The sequence below is a fragment of the Trachurus trachurus genome, assembly GCF_905171665.1.
Source record: "Trachurus trachurus genome assembly, chromosome: 5".
Taxonomy (NCBI): Eukaryota; Metazoa; Chordata; class Actinopteri; order Carangiformes; family Carangidae; genus Trachurus; species Trachurus trachurus.
The window spans coordinates 23,088,432-23,113,839 of record NC_139896.1 but is presented as its reverse complement, the minus strand read 5'-3'; the positions used below and the strand labels follow the sequence as shown (position 1 = coordinate 23,113,839).

At 40.3% G+C, this 25,408-nt stretch overlaps 1 protein-coding gene and 1 long non-coding RNA gene across 2 annotated transcripts in view; both read right to left on the bottom strand.

The window, feature by feature from the left end:
- The window catches only part of grm7 (glutamate metabotropic receptor 7), a gene marked incomplete at both ends in the record, with an annotated part of 327,441 nt that overhangs the window by 61,895 nt on the left and 240,138 nt on the right, over positions 1–25,408 (bottom strand). The window contains 2 exons of the mRNA XM_083972506.1: positions 1,238–1,377; positions 11,766–11,966. Coding sequence (XP_083828632.1) covers positions 1,238–1,377; positions 11,766–11,966 — 341 coding nt within the window. The remainder of the gene's footprint in view (positions 1–1,237; positions 1,378–11,765; positions 11,967–25,408) is intronic.
- Positions 18,844–20,221, bottom strand: LOC310986559. The gene is made up of 4 exons (XR_014595417.1): positions 20,138–20,221; positions 19,761–19,874; positions 19,453–19,541; positions 18,844–18,925 (listed from the first exon to the last, which is right to left on the bottom strand). It is a non-coding gene; the product is annotated as an uncharacterized lncRNA (long non-coding RNA).

The following is a 25,408-nucleotide window of genomic DNA, read 5'->3' as shown; positions in this document are numbered from 1 at the left end:
AAGCAGCACCTGATAAAACTCTGGTTAATAATTAAACATCACTTTGCTCTTCAAACATGAAGTGTCTGTGGAAACTAAAAAGGAGCCTCAGGACAATGCCATGTGAGAGGAATAATGAAGCACACACAGCAATGAGTACGTGGAAGATTAAGATAAGTCACTTAAATTCATCATCATTTTGACTTCACAGAGCCGTCATCTTTTAACAGTTTGCTCTCGTAAATTAACAGTTTGAGACAGTTGTGCTTCCTCCATAATGAGACGTGTTAACATGTTCATGCTCATTATCAAGTTTACAAGAATTCAAACACCTCGTCATTCAGCTTCATATGGAACAAACTTCAACAAACAAACTTGGATGTACTCTGAGGTAATGCTAACACCAGCATGCTAACATGCTATAAGAAGTTCATGTATTGTCAGGAGTCATCATCTGGGGATCATGAATAGCTGTCCACAACTTTTTGCCAGTCCATTCAATTTATGATTTGTCACTGGGATAGTTGGTGGCTACATCCACCACCACCACCTCCATCCATCCATCCATCTTTCAGGTTACCCCATAGAAGAAACCCATCAGCTTGTATGAACAGTCTTGGTCAAGGGCCAGACCAAAGATCAAACAAAAAATCCAGAGCTTTGCCTTCCAGCTCAGCTCCCTCTTCACCACAAAGATCCAATACAACGTCAGTTAGCTAAGTGTAGTGGTAGTGGTAGTCCAAGAGAGACTGGCCGACTGCACGGCTAACCACCCACTGTAAAGTTACGATAAATCAATTTTCACTCCCTTTGTTTTGCATTGTATGGTTGGACACATTCCTTTCATGTGGTCCGTTTAGCTCAGTTGCACTAGGCCGGATGAAACAGCCTAATAAATCTGAGAACCTCTCACAGCATCAGATAAGCCTCCAATTAGGAATCCCCAGTCAGTTTGTGATGACGTACAAATCTGGTCTATATTGGCTTAAAAATCATCCAGTGTGTCCGAGCCTGCCTGGTACAAACACATTTCTAGGCAGAGGTAATGTGGCTACAGTATTTCAGTGGGATCTATTTATTCATACTGAGGAAACATGAGGTGAGGTAACATTTCCAACTCAGAGACTAATCCGATTCTTTACATGGTAAAAACAATACATTCACAATAATTGTTTTGTAACTGTTTGTATGTAGGAAACGGGTTCATGTACAGTTCACACCAGCCAATCCAGACAGTGGTGTTGCATGTTTGACTCACATTGAGCTGCAGGTGCTCTGTCCATTGTCCGATCACCCGGTAGCCTGGCCCGGTGATGTTGCTCCACTGGTACTGAAACAGGTCATAGCGGCCAGGAGCATCACCGTTACGGTTGAATGTCACAGAGGTACCCGCACTTCCTGTGGATGATAAACAATCAGTCGGTAAGTGAAGTAGTCACTTGGTCAATCAACCAGTCAATCAATCAATCAATCAATCAGTTAGGCTAACTGGTCTGATTTTCTGCAGACCGAGCTAACTGGGAGGTGGAGGTTAACAGGTGGTGGAGCTAATTCACTGCCATTAAACCACAGAAAAAGATGAGGTCACCAAAAGAGCTGCAGCTAAAGGTCAAACGATGGAAAACCACATGGAAAACATGATAGAAACCTGACATTTCTGTTTGTTTCATGTGCTAATGTGAGAAAGGTTAAGGTCTCCTCATCATCGCTCCACACACATCTCTGCATGCTTCATATACACCAGGGGTAACTGAATATTTGACAGTTGACTTCACAAGATGAAGACTGTTTCACTTTGTATCTACACAACAAACACAAACAGGCTGTGAAACATGGTTTACCATCCACCCATCCATTAGTTATACAGCTTATCCATGTCCAGGTGGGGCTGGAGCAGTTTATCACAGGGCTGACATACAGTATAGAGACAAACAACATCATGTTCTCATAGTCTCACTTACAGGCAAATTGCACATTTGCCCCCTAAAGTCCGGATTATTTGGCTAATGTGAGTGCAAGTGTACCGCACTTGAGTACGGACTTAAAGTACGGACTAAAGGGTGTACTTAGTGTGAGTGTGCCATTAGAGGCACCAGTTAACCTATTGTACATGTCTTAAGACTGTGGGAGGAAGCCAGAAAACCTTCAGGGAACCCACACAGAGACAGGGAGAACATGCAAACTCTACCCAGAAAGGCCAAGGCTTGAAAATTGAACCAAGAACCTTCTTGCTGAGATTCAACAGTGCTAACCACTGCAATTTAAGATTTTTTTTTACTATGTTTTTATTTATAACGTGTTATTCTTAAAAATGACCAATAACATTTTAAATTCAAATTTCTTAATGGTTAACTTGAAAAAAAAAAGCATAAAATAAGGAAAGGTCCAAACATAAAGAGAAGAGGTAGCCAGGGGTGTGAATTAGTTGCGAAATTGATTTGAAAAAATAAATTAAGTTTTCTCTAGTCTGTAATCTTAAACTTCTGCTGGTCAATAGCGTCACAGAATGTGAAGTTCTGTGTGTAATAATAATTGGCTGTTTCTTGCTAAAATGCACTTTGGTAGTTGTAGTTGACATCTTGTATTTACTTATTTTCAAAAGGAACAGCTGACTTTTTTCAAATTTTGTCCTATTGATTGAAGCAGAGAGAGAGCTGTCGCCTAAAACTGTGAGACTTTGGTAAAAATGAAACTGTCTTAGACTGTTTAACAGCATCCTCTCTCTCACCCGACCTGCACACCCGGGTGCTCTTCTCTGTTCTTATCCCTCCATTCCTCTCTTCTCTGTGATGCTGAGGGCCCCCCTATAGACATTGTTTATTTACTTTGGCTCATCCACTGTAGTGGGGGCCAGGTGTCTCTTTCAAGTCTGTATTCAATTGAAATTGGAGCATTGAAATGGAGGGAGACAGATAGGGAAAAATAAAAAAAAATATGGTGAAAGGAGAAGGAGCAGAAGAGGAGCTGACAGACAGAGGAGAGGGGACAGATTGTGTTGGTCTTCGTCACCTCAGTATGAACTACAAAGAGAAGAGAACAGACAGATATCCTCAGGTTAGAAAGAGCTGTTTTGGTAGAAAACTCGACTGGTTCTTGCAGGTTCTTCATTTATTTTCCCCCTTTTCTCTTGAAGTTTGAGACCTCCTCAGTGGCTACAGACTGCAGCCGCTTTCTCGCTTTTTTCTCTTATTTAATATTTAGTTAAGTTTCCATTTACCATCGAAACATCATCACATCACATTACATTTGTGCTGTGAAAAGCTTCTGTCTTCCTCTAACACACATCTTTATTTATAACATTTAAAGTAACACAGAGCTACACAGACTGTCAGGTTCACTGTATAATGATACATGCTCAGAAGCAGCCATAAATGAAACATATTTTTGTGTGTGTATGTGTGAGTTTTTATTCATCTAAGCAACAGTTAAGTGTATCAGAGCATGCATGCATGTGTTGGCGTGGCTCCATGCTTGCGTGTTTGGTGGGATGACTGTGTTACGCTCAGCTGAATGAGAAGCCTCTGCATTAATGTCGGCAAACTGCCACCTCACATAACACAGGGCTGTGGTCTTTGTGTGTGGGCCCAGAGTTCAGCCTGGTCTGATCCTGCTCAGCCAGTAAACTGTCCTAACACATCTGTTGCCATCGTGCTTTGTTTTCATTTTATCTTTATTCCTATTTTTTTTTTTCATTTCAGCAAGTGTGATAACATATTTTTGTGCAAATTTTCAGTTTGCACAAAACCAACGAGTGAGAAAGACGCTGGATGATCCTGCTGATATGCTGACTGCAGCATATAAGAATCAAACATACGATGATATCTGCATTTTTCCAAGAAGGTTCAAAAATAGAAAAAATGTGAACAATAACAAAGGAAAAAAACTTTAACAGCAAGCTTGAAGAAAACAAACCAGCAAACCTACTTTACAAGTCCTCCATCTCAAACAACCAAATTGATTGTTTTTTGTAAAATACTCTAATTGGCACCAGCCGACCAAACCTCAGTTGTCATGGTAACAATACTTAATACTGAGACCCTACGGACATTGGTGTATCATCTTTGTTACTACTTGGTTTGGATTAGGAAGACAGGTAAACATTAGACAAGCTTGTTGTCATGGTTTCAATTTTCACAGCTAGTTTCCCATGAGAATTGAACACTGCTGTCCTGTTTCATATCTCTGCTTTGTCGACTTTACCATTTAGCTACCACAACTTCCTTCTAAAATGGACTGTGTTGCCCGTGATACTACATGACCTCTTCCTTTTCTCTTATCATTATCACCATGGCCACTAGATGTCACCTAACAACAAAATGTAACTATGCGTCATAATGAGCTGCTGCAGAGATGAGCTTTGGGCTCATACATCCCTCTACATATGTGGACACTGCGTGCTACCAAGAAGGAGATTATTTAACGTTTTGTATAGTAATTGTGCATCACATTTTTGTGTTTTACCTGTTTGGAAGTGTTTTCTTACGTAAGTTGCATTAAGATTGGGCTGAGCTCTCAGGGCCACTGTATTTTAACAACTTGTCATCTGTAAAATCAAAACAAACCCCACAATTCACAGAGGTTGTAGATGCAGCAACCTGATCCGAGACTGATACACAATGCTCATCTTCACTTTGCAGTTTCTCTCAAAGCCGAAGCAGCAAAGCAGCAGAGCAGCACGACAAGAAACTTAAACCAAAGGGCTTCATCCGGTCCTCTGAGGCAAAGCTGCTAATATTCAAATCCTCAAATCTGATCCAGGATTGGAAAATTTAAAGCAATTATCTCCCAAGAAGTGGAGCACTTATCTGGATTAACAGGTATGAATTTAAGAAGAAAATAAAATGCAAATTGATCCATATCAGCTCTTACATCTCTGATGAAGAAGAAGATGGTGGTCTGTATGTAGAAGTGCTTTTCAGAGTGAAGATATACAGGACATTTGCTTGCAACCAGTGACGGACTGGCCATAGGGCAATATGGGCAAATGCCACAATGGCTGTGTAATAATGAGGCCGTGTGAAGATGCAGCCAAAAAAAAAGTCGGTAGGGACCTGCTGGTTTACGGCCAGCTAACTCTGAAAGACTGAAGACACAATAACGCATGAGATCAGGAGCAGTGTATAGCTGAAGTCCTTGGTATAGCTCACCTGGTAGGGCAGCTCCCTCAAAAACTCTGTTCCAGTCTGGGTTGTAAGTTTGATACAATATATATATACGTCAAAAATGCCAGGCCTCTTTTTGGTGCCAGTCCATCACTGGTTGCAACTTATGCAAAAATTAACAGAACAGGATGGGGCTGTACATACAGGCAAAGGTGGCACAGATCTTCAAAATGTGAAGTTTAGGCAAAAAAAAAAGAAGAAGCAGAAAAATATTGGCTTTCGTAAAGCTTTTAAGCTGTTCATTGGTTCTCCTCTGGTCTGGGCTGTCCAGATAATTTCTATAAACCTTTGAAAAAGTGACTGAAGTTTTCATGTTATTCATATTTTCTCATTTTATGTCAGAATTGAATCCAGAATATTCAGAGAAACAACAGCAGAGGCTCGCAAATGGAAAAAAAGAGAAAAGAATGAACTTTAAAAAAAAAAAGTATTTTATGTATAAGCATTTGTGGCTTATGATAAAAGTTATTATTTCTTCTTCATGTGTCTGGGTCCTCTGCACAAACTGTTGGTTCAGTTTATTATGGTTTCAATAAAAGTCGTAAGTGCTTTCAAATCACCGGTCTTAGTTTTTGGCCCGACGACTGGGTTCACAAACGAATAGATTTTCAATTTGAACGATGTTTTCACCAGCAGAGATTTTAAAGCGCTAAAAGCTGATGACAGTCTATCTGGTCTCTGTTTGGAGTCGAGTGGCTCAATTAGTCATTCCTCCCATGACCAGACAACTGCTTCAGATCAATACTTGGGTTAATAGCTACCAAAGGCAACACAGACCAACCTCTTGATATAAAATGGATTTTGTTTCTCAGTCGATATTTGGCTCATGTTTGTTTCAATAGCGAAGCCAGAAAAAACAATGGACAGGAATGTTCTCTCTCTGGAAGAAAATGGAGAGATTGTGTAAGGTAAATCCCTTTTTTTTGTGTGTCGCTCTTTTTATGGATTTTTTTCTTAATCGGTCTGAAATACTTTTCATATCAGAAATATTATATTATTATCTTTTTCTTAAAAGACAAAGGCATGAAATATTCAGGATTTGAATGGACTGCTGCCAACTCTGCTGAAAGCACAGAAATGCTGGGGGGTTGATTCCTTTCACCCCTCTCTCTCTCTTTCTCTCTCTCTCTCTCTCTCTCTCTCTCTCTCTCTCTCTCTCTCTCTCTCTCTCTCTCTCTCTCTCTCTCTCTCTCTCTCTCTCTCTGTAATGGGAGTTATTAAGACTCTAATATACGATGACTGAGCAGTTCAACTGCCACATTCATTTTAAATTAGCACATTGCAGGCTTTGCTAATTACCTGATAAAGAATCTCTCTGGAGGGGCAGATTTCTCATGTGGGCTCCATCTCGTGCATTAAAAACTATGAAACTGTGTGATTGTGAATACCACAGGTAAAAATGCAAATGGCTCATTATTAACATGGAGTCATGTAATATTTACACAAGCAGCTAAATAGTCACTCTAGTGAGTGTTAAAGACATTGCACGTTTCTTATTGAAGACACATTATCGCTCAGGTGAAGAGAATTTTATTAAAAGTTGCTCATGTGTACATGCATATTTATGTTTGTGCATGTATAATTTATGTTTATCTATATTTTACTGGACTTTTCCCCTGTTTACCTGATTTGGTTGTTGCCACTTCACTTGAAAGTTCTTCTGTGTTTATCTTTTATTATTATGTGTTGTATTTACTTCACATAAATTCCCACGTCAGTGAACCAATCAGAGGACAGGTTGCTCTGAGCTTCTCTTCTGATTGGCTGACTGTGTTCTGAGTGATTTAATAAAAATAGAGCAGATTTTTGGTAGAGGTCACTGAGAGACCAAATCCCGCGAATGTTGAGTGATGCACCAAGCCCCAGAGTTTGCTTTGTTGTGACATCACACAGTTACAACTGGATTTAAGGTTCAGTTTCTGAATATACAGTAGTGCATTTATCTGCGGACTTAATAGACTTGATTTATAATTTAAAATGAACTTGATCATTCTGAGGTTTGTTCTCTGCCTCACTGGGACTAAAATGGACCGCTGATATGAGTTTGGTCTGTGTGTTCAGTGTAAAGTCTGAGACCTGTTGAACTTATGAACAGTCAGTTGCTTACAGTTGTTTGTGTTCACCTTATGAATCAAGGTGCAGTGTTTCCTCTCTTTTAGCTCCATGGCTAGTCTTCACCAGCACCTAAGCAAAACATCTTTAGCAGCTAAATGCTGCACTAAGTTCACCAGCTGCTCTCTGACTGTGGACAGTGGCTTAATAACAGCTGTTTCTCCATAAACATCTGAAAATGGCACTATGAGAGCGGTGACTGTGAACCAGAACAGTGAATTGTCACTGCATTACAGAGAAACTGATTAATCTATGCCCTTCATCAGCCTGAAATGGTGACCACCAGGGGTATTCATTAAAAACACACTCACACACATGCACACACACTTTACCCCTTCAGTCCCCCTGAGCTCAAGGCTGCCAGAGTAAAGACAATAATATCACGCTGCGGAATACTATTATAATAACACTGCATTTCATTTGCATTTTGGCAGCAGAATGAAATGTCTTCCAAGGCCAACTGCTCCGCTCACGAAGTCGCTCCGTCTTCCATTATTGGACGTTGAAAAAAGGAGTAGGATGATGAAATTCCTCAGGCAGTTTATGTTCCTAAACAATGAACTGGATGGAAAGTAAATTTCGGAAAGCCAGAGATTTTAACACCTGGCACAGTTGGGCCTTGACTTCAGTGAGAGCAGTCATTTTGTTCAGTAGGGCAATAAAAGTCTTAATTATTGCTCCTTTAAGACCAGGACTATACATCACCTCACCTTATAACACCTGTTCCCTTTGTGCTCCAGAAATTGTCTCCTCGTTCTCCAGCATAGCAGAACATCCTCGATGATTAAGACTTAAGTTATAGATCTCAAAGTGGAAACTATAAACAACTCTCACGTCAAATGTTTTTGCAATTTTTTGGCTCTGGATTGTCCGTATTACCAACACAACACCCAGGTGACCACACAAATTTTTGCTCCACTTCCATAATGTGATGTCTTTCAAAAATAAAAAGCTGCTTTACCCACATTTAAAAATGTCCTTATATGTTCACTGAGGTGTGTAATTCAAGAAAACAGATAGTGGTATGTAAAGCCTAAGGCCTTGATTAGACAGGTTCAGTATTCAGTTTCAGTTTGAATGGCATATGTTGTTTTCTGCTTGAGCACTTTTTCATGAAAAGACTTAAAGGGACAGTATGTGAGATTTACCCCCATCTAGCGGTGCGGTTGCATGTCGGCACGTATTCTTGCTGTTGCGTTTACGTAAACTCGGGCAGAAGTCAGAAAAACAACACACGCTGCATGTATCAGGATAAACAAGCCTCTATGTAAACAAACGGTCCGCCAGCACGAGGCAAAACAATACAGGCGTGACAATATGTTGTCATGGTGATGTCGTATTGTTTACCTGACCCACGTTTTACCGGCTTTCTCTCGTCGAGTAAAATAACATCCAGTTGGTTTGCCGACGGCGTCACTCACGGCGTCATTCAGGTGTCTGACTGCACCTGAAGGCACACCAGTGCCTCCGTCCTTCCTCACACTAGCTACACGGTGGTGACAGTTTTAACAGGCGCTGTCTGGAAAACTTTCTCCCCGAGCCGAGAAGCTCCGGCGGCCCGAGTTTGAGGTTACTTACAGCCACGGTGACACTGAACGTAAAACATGGCGATTCAACATGGCAGAGAAGGTTCGGTGAACCCCCCCCTGTATGTTTGTAACGACTTGTAACATCTCATTCTAAGGTACGAGAAAGCGCTCGTTTGTATGCGGGCGCGATTCCACTTCAGTGAAATACGTATTTATGAAAGCGATATTTGATTTTTGTCAATAAAAAGCCAATAAAGTCCCATACTGTCCCTTTAAGAGCAGAAAGAGCAAAATACTTCTTTTAAAAGTATTTTGTCTGGCCTTTTATTTTAGAGGACAGCTGGACAGAGAGAGACACGCAGGTGGAATCGAACCTGGGGCAACTCCAGTGAGGACTATAGCCTCTGTTTTTTGGGTGCCTGCTCTACCCAGTGTGCTCTATGATGAACCATGACTGTCATATGTACCACTCCCCCAACAACAACAACAGCAATCATGGAGGAGAACATGGCCAGATACCAAATAATGTCACCAACTGAAGTTACAGTACCATGATTTGAACACAACAGCAGGTCTCCAACAGAAGCTGCAGGATGTAAGTCAACAAACTGGTCTCAATGACTTTCTAATGTAATGGTAAGCAACTTACTAGCTGTGAGCCAACAGCCTCTGGTTGGAGGAGGGAAGTAGAGATGAAGATAGAAAAATGTCAAGGACAAAGATTTGAACAACCCACACCAAACAAAAAAACACTGAACTGTTTTCTATTCTTTTCTCTTTTTTTGATGTTCTGAAGACTTCAAAGAAGAAGAAAAAAGAATCCAGAACCGTGAACCGTCCGTCTGATCAGGGCCTTGAATAACCTGCACCTTCCTACATCAGTGACTTTTTGTTTTATGTTTGAACAAGAACTCTCAGATCTTATAGTGCCTCTCTCCTTTTTTTTTTGAAAATTTTATTGTTCCCATAAGGAATCTGCTGACCGTGCTCTGTTGTTCTTCTCCAGGATCGTAACCCAACAAGCACTCTTGTTATCAGACTAACCTTTTTAATAAGGCTTCTAATTTGGGGGTAATTTGATTTTGTTAGATCCATATCTTTTAAATCTATTTCATTATTTTCTGTTGGTATTATGCTTTTAAACAATACAAATACTCAAATCTCTAAGCTCTATGGCTCTTGTGGCCAGAAAGTAATTAAACTGTGTACAGGTAGTGCATATTTTACTATCAGATCAATTTGTTTTGTCCATTTTACAGAATGGATAAATGAACTCTGTGTCTCTAGTGTCCCATACCAGTATGTGCATGTAGTTTTATTTCTCTACAGTCTACTGCATCACACACTCTTAAGGGAAGTGTATTGAAGCTCAGAGCATCTCACATGATTTAAATTAGTTCATTTCCATACAGGCCCATTGCTTCAAGTATAATTGCGACCTAAATTCAGTTTAATCCTTTTTTTTTTCTTTTTTTTTTGAGGAAACAATAAGCAGCTATATTATTTGGCAACACCAGATAACAACATTATCAGTCTGAGGCTAAATTGACCTGATTGGTAAGGCTGACCAGTTTGATTTGATGCTTCAGCCCAAGGGGTGTCGTTTCATGCCTGGGGCCTCATGGCAAAAGTAGAATTTGAAAATATTTTTAAGGATTTTTAAGCATTACTGGATCCAGACACTAACAACCACAACTCAAAGCTGGTTGCAAAAATGTTAATTAGTACAGAATTTCTAAAGTTACGTACAGGAAAAAACTGAAGCTCAGACCAAAACACCACACCATGAAAGCCAAACGTTTGACCTTCAACCACAGGAATACCAATCAGATCATCCTTGTGTCCAAGTAAACTTTGCATCATTTTACGACAGAGGCTTATTTTTGGAAGTGTCTGCTGTTTTAACAAGTGTATGCCCTCCTGTCTACAGATCTTCAGAGACAGTCTTTGAGAGCAGGTTTGTGTCTCGCTCACAAGCAAACAGGTCAGATTATATCTTTTTCTGGAAATGAGATATCATCACAAAAGCTGAAATGTCACAACAAATGAATGAAGACCTGAGCCCATACTGTACCTGGCAGTGTTGTGGCCAATGTGCCCAGGTAGCCACTTCAACTAAAAACACAAACTCTGCCAACCACTCACATTTGCTCTGTTCAATACAGCTGCGTCCTCTTTCAGCGCTGTCACAGTCCACATCTGTGTAGGGCATTATGTCCCTCTATAGCATCCATTTATCTGGGACACCGTCTAAACACAAACTTTAGGCCAAAGGACTGAAGCATAAAGACAAGGACGACAGGACGTGTTTAGTTTGATGTTCGCTGGCCGTGTTGCTGTTTCAGAGGCGTCATTTATTTTTAATTTAGAGTCTGTGCATCCGTTTAGCTTGTTGTTTGAAAAACCCTCCATATATTCCTCTTAAAACCACGGCTGATTTTTAGTGTTATATAACGCAACAGCAGCACCATGAGAGTAAACAGTAGCCTAATATGTGGTTCAAAAACACAGACACAACCATATACGGCCTTGTTTTGTCTTCACTCTGTGCTGGGACCTGAAATAGCTCCCGAGCCCCGACCTGTACGGTCTGCTCTCCAGTCTACATTAAGGTGTTTTGATGTTTTGATGTAATTACATCACAGCAGAGAGGACAGATACAAACCTTTATAAAACAGCTCAATACAAAGTATGATGAGGAGCAAGGTTATGATGGAAAACATAAAAACCTCACAACCATGATACAGAGGCAATTTCATGAGGCAATTTAAACAGTTTTATGCATTTTCATAAACGGGAGTCTTTTTATGATCATAGTTAGTTTGCTACTTTGGGTCCAGTTCGATTTCCTTCCACCTGACGCTGCTTCTGTCTCAGAGATTCACTTTTGTAGTTTGGCCTTGGAGCAGACAACACAGCACATACAGTATAGTAGCAGTTCATTTTATCACCTGCAGAAGGACGGCACCATCAGTCCACTCACCGTTGAAGCTGACGCTGCGGATGTACTTGAGCAGTTTCTTCCCTCCTGCCAGGTCCATCTCTGGGCAGATGCCGGAGTTTTCTGGGCACAGGTCCCTCTGCATGTTGTGAAGGGCATGGGCCATGGCGTACACTGCATCGATCACAAACTGGACCTTTCCCTCCTGCTCGTACTTGGAATCGATGCCGATCCGTTCCTGACCTGAGAGAGATGCGGAGAAGGAGATTACAGTGACTGAGGTGAACTTGATCAGGATTACAAATATGTTTTCATGATTTTGGATTTTTCCTTCTTTTCACCTTGTGTAGAGTATTGATTTTTTTTTTATGGAGACTTAAGAGTTCTTATTCCCCTCTGAAATGGGTACACGTGTTGATTTATGGGAAGATATTTGTTGTTTTGAAGAACTGTTTTGTTTTAAGTCTCCTCTCGCAGGCTTCTCGCAAAGAGCTGACTGAAGAGCAGACTTTATTAAAATACTCAGAGAATCAAGTTTGGATGGTGGGTCCAGGTGGGTGAGATATGGGACATTGGTGACTGTTTTGATACGACATCACAAAGTCACATCAGTCCTGACAGCTGATTTTAAGATCTTAATAAAGGCTGTGTGAATTTCTCAGTGAACTGCGGACCTAGGCTCCAGTGTTAATATGGAGCCTAGACTTTCATAATCACACTACACATGGACATCTACTTTTAGACAATATGGGACCTTTAAAATAGACATATCTGTACTAAGTAAGTTGTACAGTATTTGTAGAGCATAAGCAGAAATTAAAACCTGTGAACTTTTGTCAGCACAAAGCCATGCAGAGTAAAAACACAACATTTAGGAATATTGTCTGAGGTGCTTAGTGATGAAGTGAAGCATGGAGAGAGGGAGGGAGAGAGAGAGCAGCCCTGACGGGGCGATGACCGGTCCAGGCTCGCATTAAAGCTCTTTTATCTGAGTGCTGTTCTCCCAGTTGGTGGCAAAGCCGCGGGGAGTGAAACCTGAGCCTGTCTCAGCAGAAAAAGACGAGGGTGTCCAAAGTTATGTGCTCCCGAAACAGCAGCAGTTCGCATTCATTTAGAGCACGATAACGGCATTATGGCGACTGCTGGATCAGTTTGCCAATAACGTGCAAGGATATTGTCCTTTTTTATTAAAATGCTGAATGGTGGCTGGACATGTGGCCCATGCTGATACGATGGAGGTGTCTCCACAGCTGAGAGACTGACTTGAAAAGGCTGAAAAGGCTATTAATTTTCATTATATTCATTAACAGTTATTTGAGGGATTGGTTTCTCATGGGACTATAATAAAAAACAAACCAAAGCAATGGGACACAAAAAGAGTTTGTATCATACCCTATTGTAGCGTATCAATATTGTAACTTAGCTTATCCACATATCTAGCTCACACTGGGCACTGTGAACACAAAAATACAGTGAAGACCCTCTCCTTTTATTTGTCATCTTCATGTTCTTTTATGTTGTTATCATTTCAGACCAATGACAGCTGTTGGGGACATGTGGGTGGAGCACTCGATGCAGTTCAGGGCCTGAGTTCACGGTACATGAACATCTGACAAAGTTGGACATTTCAGTTCTCAACCCACTAGCTCATCACCGCTTTGTTTCTGCAACTTCACACTTTGTGCACAATCCAGACAGAACACATTATAGCTCAAACCATCCACACTTTACATAATCGAAAAGAGAAAGAAACAAAGAAGCTGATGCTATGATGAAGCTAAATATGCTTGATGACAATGAGAGAGAAAGATGCAAATACATTCCAGACAATCACAAAGACAGCAGGCAGATTGTAGCTTAGCGGAACAGCAGCACATATCACTGGGAAGCACGGTTACTTAGAATTGTTCCCATGGTGTTTCATGATTCTGGAGGAAACATTATGCAGCAAAATGCTAAATAACCAAAGCAGTTTAAACGGCAGCAGCTGCAGGGCCATGGCTTACACAAAGCGTTTGGCTTCTAAACAAAAAAAAAAAGACACCAAAGGCTTTTAATATTTTACACTTTAAAACAGGGCAGTTTCCTCTGTGGCCTTGCTAATCTCTGAGCTGCTTCGGTACATTTGAATCTCTTACATTACAACGTGCTTCAAACTGATTTTTTCCTACTTCTGAGAAACGGTATTTAAGTTAATTTCATTTAGTCTTTTACAGAGAGTTTGACTCAGGTTTAACAGAGCAGTTTTTTGGTATGGTTCATAAACAACAGAAATTGAACTTATGAGAATTTGTGCTTTATATACAAAGCCACAGTCTTTATGAAATGCATTTATCAATAATCATTTAGCTGTGGATCTAGGCTACACAAAGTGGCAAAATGTGGTTTGTCACCCTATAGAAAATAGAACAAGTAATTTCCTGACAGCTCTTGCATTCACATGGACGTGTTTGTTCTGAATTGTAATGCATTAGTTACATTACAACTGTCTATAATGCATAGTTTCCTGTTTATATGGTAGTTTCCATAGTCTAGGTACGACCCACAACTGGCTCTGTGTGCAGCATGAAAATAGATGGAGGTTTTGATTACCACTGACTCATATTCCTGCTGATAGAGTCCTAAACCCTGGAAATAAGTTAATGTTTTTCTCCTTCAGTTCCATTGTCCTCATCATAAAATACCAAATGGATTTCCTTTTGAAAGCATTGATGTCAGAAACAGTTGCTGGTGTGCATGTGACTTAATGAGACTACAGAGGTTGTTGAAACATTAAACATCATCACAGCTTTACTACCTTACACATCCTTACAACCTCAATGTGCTCATATTTTATACACATTAAATTTGAGAGAGTGGGTTTTGTAAAAGAGGTCAAGTTGGAGATTCAGCGACGCTGATGTCATACAAGAGTGGTGTAGTTTGTTTATCACCTTTCACACCAGCCACATTTTTATTTTCAGTGAAAATCATAAAAGTGTTGTTCATTAGTGAAGATTATCCCGCTGGCTGAACATAACATGCAAGTGTTGTTTATCACAGACCTTTTTTTTCTGTAATAGTCCAAAGGCCAGTGGGGACAAAAACACTTTTTGGCTTTTTTGTTGCAGGAAACAGGTTGGTGTTAACTTTATCCTATCATCCTTGTACTACTGTGAATTTTAAATACTATAACTTCAAAGACCATGGACTCCTGTCCTGGCTTCAATTCTTGTTTGTTTCACCATGACAATAATCTTTGCTACACCTCAATTGTTAACCTGGGGGCAGATCAGAAAAAGAGTTGTTCTTGTATAATTTCATCATGAATACCTGTTGGACCACGGCAAAAACTGTTAGAATTTTTCAGCTGCAGAAACAGCAGGTGGGAGTCGTGTTGGTGTATTCGCTAATCAATGAAACAAACTTAAGGGGCAGAATTATTTAGAAAAATCAAATCCTCAAATCAACGAGGCATTTAAGTAACATCCTGTAAATTACTACTTTAACTCAAGCCTACCATGCCAAGGAATGTGCAGACCCCATCCACATCTCCATGGCAGTCTACAACCCCCACTCCAACGCTCCCTTTGATCCTCTGAATACCCAAAAGGCCTTTCAGGGTTAATTAGCAGCAAGTGTTCATGTAACACAGGGACACAACAGTGAAGACAAAGAAATGCACAGCAGCAGCACTCGCATGTTTCTGAGTCTGACTAAATGATCGCTGGTGTTTGATGGCAGAGCAAATATACAGTATGTGTTCATTATGATCATGTGAAAGGCAGAGGCAGAGAGCAGCAGAGGTTGCTCGGATTTTTTGATTCACCCCATTAACTTCCTTGTATGTCTCTGCCTTCTCTCTAGTTTTATGCTACAGTATCTCTTCATCTCTCCTGCTCTTTATGCACCAGTCGCTCCCTCTTTCTCTCTCTCATGCACCCTCTTTTCATTCTGTCTTCTTTCTCTTTCTCTCTCCCCTCAATACATGTCCTCCTTCACACTACGTTTTACATATTTCAGATGTGAAAACCATGAGCAATATTTTACAAATTTACTCTGAAGCGTTTTATTTAATATGTAATGATGAACCCACAGACAATGAGCAGCTTAATATGTAGCTCCACTTGACGTTACAGAGCCTAGTGGTTTTCAGCTCATTGTTTGGTTGTTCATGGTCAAGCAGGTTGCCGACTCTAGAAAGTCAGTGGTTCAATACCTGGCTCCTCCAGTCCACAAGTGTCCTTGGGCAAGATACTGAACCAAAACAAACTGCCCCAAATATGCAATATGTAGATACATGTGTGAGTGGGTGAATGTGACTGGTGGCGTAAAGCATTTTGAGTGGTTGTAGAGACAAGAGAAGTGCCTTTTAAATGCAAGTCCATTTACCATTTACCACGATGACTACTAAACTCATGTGTGAAAGTCTAACATAAGCCTGAAAATCTCCACAAGAGTTATTAAAGGAGTCATCACCTGGTTTTTTATGTATCCAATCCCCCTTAAATTGCTTTGTATCAGTTCTTAAAACTTATTGGAAACATTTTTTTTTTTTTTTAATTCAAACATAGAGCTTGTTCTGACACTTTTTCAAACGGCAACTTTCTCTCGTGAGAGTAAGCGCGAGGTTTTGACTGGTCCGGATGTTCATTGTATTAATATGTAATGATGCGCGCATTGATTGGACGCAGGAAGGACAGAGCCGGAATGGTGGCTGGCCCTGTGGGTTACATGCAGGCTGTATTGGAAACCGCATACTATGCTGCTCTCTGTCGTGTACCGTATATAGCCTAACTTCTTAAAATAAAACAAAATTGTATCGGTTCATTGTAAAACATGTATTTATTGATGCAAATGTGGTGATTTCTGTACGTACACTGTAAAAAAAATTCCGTAGAATTTACGGTAAAATACTGGCAGCTGTGGTTGCCAGAATTTTACCGTAGAAAATACGGTCACAATGTATTACACATTACGGTATGCTGTTTTGGCAACCGTAAATTTCACAGTAGAGAACTGTTATTTGTTTACGGTAATTTGCTGTAAAAATAACAGTTATAATATAAACCTGTTTACGGTAAATTCTTTTAAAAATAACGGATATACTGTAAACCTAATTACAGTCCATCAGTGAAAAAACACGGTAAAACTGTAAGATATAGTACGGTATTTTATTGCAAAATTCACGGTAAAATACTGGCAGCTGTGGTTGCCAGAATTTCACCGTAAAAAATACGGTACAACACATAATGGAATTACAGTTTGTTGGCGTAGATTTTACAGTCAGAAAATGCAAATGGTAAATTATAAAGGAAATAACCAATTAAAGGACAATTCCAGGCGAATTCAACTCGGGGGTGTATTTTCCTATCATTTTAGGTCTAAAAGAAGGAATCTTAAGATTTTCAGTTTAATCGCTCCTGTTTTGCAGTAGTTGCGTCTGTCCCCGCATCGCCATGGCAGCAATGAATGGGAGTGGATGTAAGTTCCGCTGTTTAGGCTGTTTCCAGCCCTCAAAGCCGCAATTTTTTTCCACAGACAGCGTAAGATGGAGACTCAAACATGCACCGAGAAGTTTATTTGCTTCAAGCAAGCCGACATGTTTGTAAAACTAGATCTAATTCAAAGTCTCCCAGAGTCTTGCGCGAGCCCGAAGTTGCAGTGCTGGTGTATTCAGGTGCAGTTGGAGCTATCGTTTGTGTCATAAACACAGGAATACCAACTCTTGACTTGCTTCAAGTGTAAATTTTTTTCCACAGACAGCGTCAGGTGGCTACTCAAACATGCGCCGAGAAGTTTTTTTTACTTGAAGCAAGTAAAGAGTTGATATTCCTGTGTTTATGACACAAACTGTAGCTTTCCTACTGCACCTGAACACACCGAGCACGGCAACTGGGTCTTGCGCGAGACTCCGGGAGACTTTGAATTAGATCTAGTTTTACAAACATGTCGGCTTGCTTTAAGTAAATAAACTTCTCGGTGCATGTTTGAGTCTCCATCTGACGCTGTCTGTGGGAAAAATTTGCGGCTTTGAGGGCTGGAAACAGCCTTAACAGCGGAACTTACATCCACTCCCATTCATCGCTGCCGTGGCGATGCGGGGACAGACACAACTACTGCAAAACGGGAGCGATTAAACTGAAAATCTTCAGATTCCTTCTTTTAGACCTAAAATGATAGGAAAATACACCCCCGAGTTGAATTCGCCTGGAATTGTCCTTTAAGCCCATTGTAAACCAAAGTACACACTATAATTGATAAACTTTGAGAACCTCTCTTTGCATATACACATTCTCTGTGAAAAACAGAACTTGTCCAGTATACTCACAAGGCAGTGTTGACATCTTGAAAAGACAGTGTGTGTCCATACATATGAAGAAGGATAGTCCATGATAGAAGAAATAAACATAATGAAAAAAGGAGCCACTTGCCCTGTGTTGATCAACACTAATGAGTCACTGAGTCCAGACTTGGCTGAAGAGGGCTCTTAACATATACATGGTGTTCAAGAAACTGGAACTTAAAGCATCCAGCAGTCACCAGTTCTGCTTGAAGACTCATATATTGTCCATTTGGTGTCCACTGTAGACTGGCATGATCCTCTCTGCAGCCAGAAAACAGAAACAAAGCAAAGGTTAGATTGATGCAGTGCCTGAGCATGGTGCCTACAGAGATAAATTCAGCCTTCTGTTGTTAAACTGAGCTCCAATGAGCTATACATAGAATGAAACCAGCACTCTGGAATATAGTTTTGCAGGTCATCAGGAGTATTTCATTTATTTTATTGTATTAGTGTAAAAGGTAGAAACTGTCACTTTTCAGGACTAAATTATCATCAGTATTTGTTTCACCCTTGTCGAATTGCAGCCTAAATCCTGAATCCTGTCCGTAATACTGATTTTTTTCTACTGTATGTTTGTATGAAGCTGTTGGCACCGTGCACTTGTGGGAGATCGATTGAGTGAAGTTTGAGTTGTGCTTGCATCTACTCATTTGCTACACTGACATAAACCATGGCTTACCTCTAATTAGCCTTGACAAGACTGGTGTTTGAGTCATTGGGTCCAGACTTGACTGAAGACAGGTGGGACAGAGTCTCATACAGACATGGTACAATGTTGAAGAAGCTGGAACTTTGGGCAGGTGTTGTCATCATTCCTGCTTGAAAATTCACCAGCAGTCTTCAATCAGGTGTTTACTGTGGACTGGCATGAACCTCTCTGCAACCAGACAAAGAAAGACAACAAAGAAAACATTGTTAATGATAATGATAATTATTATTATATAGCACACTGTTGCAAAGTGCTTCCTGCAGCAACAACAACAACAAACAAAACATGAATAAAAGAAGTTGGAACAGAAAAAAAAAAATGGTGAATGAAGAGCAGGTTTAAAAAATCTAATAGAAAGGCCAACCAATAAATATGATTTCAGGAGGCGCTTAAAACAGTTAACAGATTTAGCAGATCTAATAGATTGAGAGAGATTGAGGGAGAAACTGTGGAGGCTACAGCTGAAAACACACAATCCTTTGGATTTGACATTAAATCAGTGATTTTGATGTTTTTTTTTAAGGATAGTTCCGAGGATTTATCCTTAAGGAACTCCAGATAATAGGGTAGTAGACATAAATGGGAGACATAATTATTGATGTGGCCATGTAAATATTTGACAGGTATGAAGAAACAAAAACATTTAGGCTAATGGCAGCACCAGTTCAGAAGCCTATCAATTTAAATGTACTCACTGAAGCTGAGTGTTGATAACGCTGAAGATGTACTGGCCATGCCACATTCCTGCAAAGTAGGCTGCCTTGCATTCTCCAGCTGCACCATGCTGAGGAGAAGGTAAAATGATTTTGTAGTGTTAAAAATGTGTACAACTAAGGATGGGATGGTTCTGTACAAATATATATGTTGAACACAAAATGAACTCATGTAACACTTCAGTAATAATGATAATGGACAGAAGTAGCTACATGGATATCTGAACAAGGCAGTTTTAGGCTGGTGTATTTTCCCTCTTCCACACAAACACAGTAACACATAACTTTACCTTAACAGTAATGATGTTGGCCTCCCTTAGGAACTTCTGCACCTCCATGAGAGCAAGGCTCCTCTTCAGACCGTCTATCTCCATGTGCTAACGTTAGCTTCCACATACTTTACTCTGATTAGAAAACACAAAAACTCTGGTTACTCTCAGGTCCTGTCTCTCACGCTAGTCTCATGCTATAGTAGTCAGCGTTATTAGCTTAACGATCCACCGTTAGCGTTAGCATAACGACCGTTATCGTTATTAGCATAACAATAGACCGTTAGCTGTATTAGCATAACGGTCGTTAGCGTTAGCCTAGCCATCGTTAGCGTTAGCCTAGCTCATGTGCTAAACGGCCAAAGTAACACAAACCATGCTCATTTTTAAATACTTACAGTTCATCTGTAGCTTTTCCACGGACAGTTGGTATCGATCCAACCTGAGAAAGTCCAGTCCGATCCACCGACACTCGTTGCTGAAGCAGTCAGACTTTTTTGCAGACTGAAGCTGGGGCATTTCCATCAAAAATAAAATTAATCCACTTTACTTGTGTCGTCTTTGGCTGACAACAGAGCAGCTTGGTTGTAACCAGGTTGTAACGGCGCTCCGGCCAAAAATAACGGATCTTGGTGGCGCGCAGCAAACCAACCGTTGACCCAACAAATGGGTTACTATGGTTACTGCTGGGTCACCTGTGGGTCACCCAAGCCAGAGCTGACTCAAGCTTCTTCTTTTTTTCCTTTTTTTTTTTTTTTTACTGTGTGTAGGTATGTTATGGAGACTACATGTTTGTACAATAGAGATGTTTGTATTTTAAAAAATATATATTTATGTCTAAACTCCATGTTTGCACATTTATTCTGAAATATATGTTACATATAGGCTATTACATGTTATTTTGACTTAGTATCTTAATCTTATCTTAATTCTGTTTTGACAACATGTAGTTTTTCTATTGCATTAAGTGCTTCACATCGACCCGAACAATGCCCACGTGACCACAGCCTGTCCTGATACCATACTTTTTAACATTCTACTTTCTATAGAAATGATGATATGATTTAATGGTTGTGTACCGTAAATTTAAACGTAAACACCAGCAAAATCTGTAATTCAGACAGAATGATACCGTCAATTTTACGGTAATTACACGCTTGTGACATTATGGTATTTTACCGTGAATTTTGCGAACTTTTTACAACATTCACAGTAAAATTCCATATTTTCTACTTAGTAAGACCGTAAAATTTAAAGTTATTTACTGTATCTTGATTTACGGTAATTCAGTGTATTTATTACAGTGATATACTATTTTTGATTTTACGGTATTTTACTGTTGCTATTTGACAGTTTTTTACCGTAATTTCTACGGACATTTCTTACAGTGTAGGCTACAGAGCCCCGGGGAAGAGCTGCTGCTGCTCTGTGTGAAGCTTCACTTTTCATTCAAACAAACTAATACGACTGCTACAATTGTTAGATTTCATCAATGAGACCAAAATTTATCTCCTAAAAAGAATTTAACCAGTCGGCGGTAAACCTCTACAAACCTGCGGGTAAGTTAATTAACGATTTCCTGCGCGGGCATGGCAACGTTTGACCGGTTAACGAGCAGCTGCAGGCGGGTTGCTGACGAGTCACTCTCCGCTCCTCTGCCTCGCTGGAGCTGCACTTCTCCCAACGCGCAGCAAACTTCTAAACAGCCGTCATTTGGATAAACTAACCGCACATTGGGGATCTAAACCCTTACTTTCTCGCATGAAAATATATTAAAACTTAATAAAGTGACGAAATAACAGCGCTACAGTGGGAAATAAAACAACACGTAATGGCGGCGCGGCAGAAGTCGGGGTGGTGGAAGAGAGGTGTGTTTATGAAAGCAGTCTCCACGGTGACGTCACCGTAGGAGCAGAATCAAAATCTCGTAATTTTGCGGTGTGCAGCCTCATGAGCTACTCTGGCTTAAACAAAGAGCCCAAACGAAAAAACTCAGCCACTTTCAAACCCCAGGTTTTCAGGCAAGTTTTCACTGAGGTCCAACACCAGTATACATGTTTTAACAAGGAAAAATGCAATTTCCGGGTGATGACTCCTTTAATCATGCTTTCATCCACTGCAGCTCTGTAACTCACCAGATGTGTAGCAGATACATCTGTAACCTCCAAACTCCAAAACAAGAGCCTCCTTACTGACATTGCTTCTCCTCTGAGCTGGACTCAAACAGACTGAGAGGACATTTAGGACCAAGTGAGGATGCAACTTTAAGTCCAGGCCATTTTTAAACCCATCCACGGCCCTAAAAAGAGGGTCGAACGTGAGGGTAGGTTTAACTAAGCATGCAGACAAATATGTGGTGTACAGAGTCTGCTCTCCCCTGGGATCTCATTAACTGACACTGTCACCTATGCAGTTAAACTGTGGATATTTCTTGAATAATCACATATGAGCTGAATTATGTATGTAGTATACCCCCCCTCTTATAACTCCAAACAAACAAATCTCACTTTAACCTCTGCTGGTCTCACAAACACACAGATAGAGCCACATATTCCAGCTCAGTCCTCTGAGGTTAAATATTACTTGGGGCTGAATTTCTTCTTCTGTCTGTTCTCCTGCTGCATTCTGGGCCATCTGCAGGGTTTTTATGCTGCACACAAAGGGATGAGTGAGAGATAACTATGGCCTGGACCAATAGGTGGATGATGTACTAAGTTAGTTAAGACTTGATTGGCAGAAGGCAGCTGTAACAAGGCAGTAACAAGGCTACAGACCCCTATTGGCCCATTGAACACTGACCCTTCCCCTACAGAAACATACCTGTATATATTTATCTATCATCATCATCTTCTTGTTCTATTGTTACATTTTCTATTCCAGCTACCCCATGTCTTCCTGTATCTTTTTTTCACACCCAAAAAAACAAAAACTAAGAAAGTAAAGAAAAAAATCATATTTGAAAAAATTATTTCACACAATCAAATTCAGAAACTCAGTATTAAACAAGACAGGTGGTTCTCTACTGGCACTAAGAAGGCAGTTAAGAACACGTCTGGGAAACACCTGTGTCTTATCACTCCTTCTTAGCTGAACCCTTCTTAAGAGCCTTCTTACGTCCTTAAGAACGATCGAATCTGGGAAACGACTGTGCAAAGCATGAAAGCAGAGATTGAAGGTCACAAGCTAATGATGGTATACACATGGCCTAGTCAAAATTAAGAATGATGATCCAATTTAGCAGTGTCTGAAATTGTGGTACAATTTTCTTCCAGATATGAATATAGAAAATATAAAAAATATGTAATATCTACAATTAAAAATGAATATTTAACCCTGCTGAACTGTTGTTTTTGCTTTTTTTTCGGGAGGTCTATATTTTAGGGGGAAGCAGCCCTTACGTGTTTGCCAATAGCTGCAGTACAATAAAATGTAGTTACAGGTCATGTGAATAAAGATCACTACTCTTTACAGCAGAAAAAATATTCTCCCAATTACTGTGTTGTAATGTAAAAAACTTTCCACACAGATGTTTGTTATTCAGGGAAACTGCTGCTCCGGCAATCAAGAAAGATTTTTCAATGCAGGAATCCGAGGTCGCAGAAAACTCCAATTATACAGGATTAATTCTGATTTACAGACACTGTTTATTCCTGCAGTTGGTGAGGGAGGGAGGAAGGAAGTTTTCTTCGACAGAGTATTTTTAGACGACTTGTTTTCACCACAGTATGATCTGCATACATCTCGTCATGAAAAAACTAACACTATTACTCAGGCAAACAGAATACAAAAAAGAGACAAAGAAGCTTAGATTACACACACAGAGCACCCACACAAAATGTTTATTTCAGTGTTTCCCTGGTTAGATCAAGAGTCTGTGGAAAAATCCCATGAGAACAACTTTCCATCAATCATCATGTAATGTGCCTTTCTCCAACTCAGTTGAAAAAGCAACAAACTGTAAACAAACTTTGTTTTGTTTGTTCTCACAGGATTTTTCAGACGGATGTTTCTTTCATCTGCCTGAGTGATGTGGAAATTGTGTGCGTGTAAGATTATTATTCAAGGCACTTGACCTGCATCACATGCATGTCACGCTCCAGGTTCGTTCTCGAGGATTTGTTCTGAAATGAAGTATTGGATAAAAAAATCTGAGAATATGCTTGTAACACTGATGCCAGTGTTCTGTGTGAGACAGTGGGATCTGCACGGCTGGGTAAGTGCTATACATGGTGTCACAATGAGTGGATAGACGTGTGATGGCAGGTATGAATGGAATCAGGTCAAACCTGTGAATACAGAGCAGAAATAGACACACTACAGTGGCTGTAGCAGAAATCTTGTCCAAATGTGGGTGTGACACAGGCTGTCAGAGACATGTGCAGCAGATTTAATAGGTAGATGCAGTGGGCAAGGTGCATCTTTCTCCTTATTGCATAAGCTTTTCAAGGAGGATCTCACAACTAATGGGAGACAGAGGTGTATTATCCATTTTGCTGAATTTTACAAAGATCAAGGAATATACGACAGGAAGCTTTGCAAGAAGACTCTTAGTTAGTTAAGTTAAGTTAAAAACAAAGTGTTTGGGACAGAGAGAAAGAAAAGTAAATGATTTCCTGTAAGGTTCCTTCTGCTGTCTCTGCAGAGTGTCATGGAGGGGATGTGATGCGATGGATTGTCCATAATGGAGAACAGTTTGTCCAGTGACCTGCTGTTCCTCACTGCCTCAGTGCTTCCAGGTTTGGACCAATGATGGCTCCAGCCTTTTGAATGAGTTTAATCATCCTACTGGCATCTCTGGCACAGTAGCTGCTCCCACAGCACCACAGCACAGTCGATGGCTCTCTCTGGCCCAGCACAGACTTGTAGAGGATCTGCAGCATTGTGCCTGGGTGACTAAACCTGACTGTGGATTTATGGAGCCATGGTAACCATACACAGCAGAGTTGATGACAGCTATTAAGTAGCCATGGCAACTTCACAAAGCTGAGATTTAACAACTGTAACCTTGGTAACTAGCTACAGTATGCACAACAGGGACAGTGACAGCCAAAACCATGGTAACTGTACACATCATTGATGGTGATAGCTGTAACCACGGTAACTGTACACAGCAGAGATTATATACTGTGTTTAAATATATATATTTATACTGTATATATATATTTGACAGAAACATTTTAAAGGGACAACGAGGAGTTTCTATTCGGTTATAAAAAAGTCTCACGTTAATGTGGATGAATCTCCGCTACCCACACTTGTTAATGGGCCCATTTTCGATAAATATATCGTTCTGTCTCTATCGTTATTTTGTTATTATTAGTGGTGGCGGAGATGCTGGTCGAGCCGACCAGCGTTTTTTACTTTCGGTTTCGCAACGAGTCATGAGAATAACGCCGCCGAATCGCCGTTTATGGTCGGAACTATGACGGTAACTGAACCTCTTTGAACCTCTGACTTTAATTCTTGATGAATGAAAACATGAGTCCGTCTTGCGCCGGTCAAAATAATTTTACGGTGTGCGCGGAGGCTCATAAATGTAGTGTGAAAACGCTTCGCTTTTCCCAAACTCCTCGTTGTCCCTTTAATTTATGAGAGCGAGCCGCGAGGTGGTGTTTATCCTCATATTAGTTTATATTGAACTATCAGAGCTCTAGTAGTTGGGAGAAACA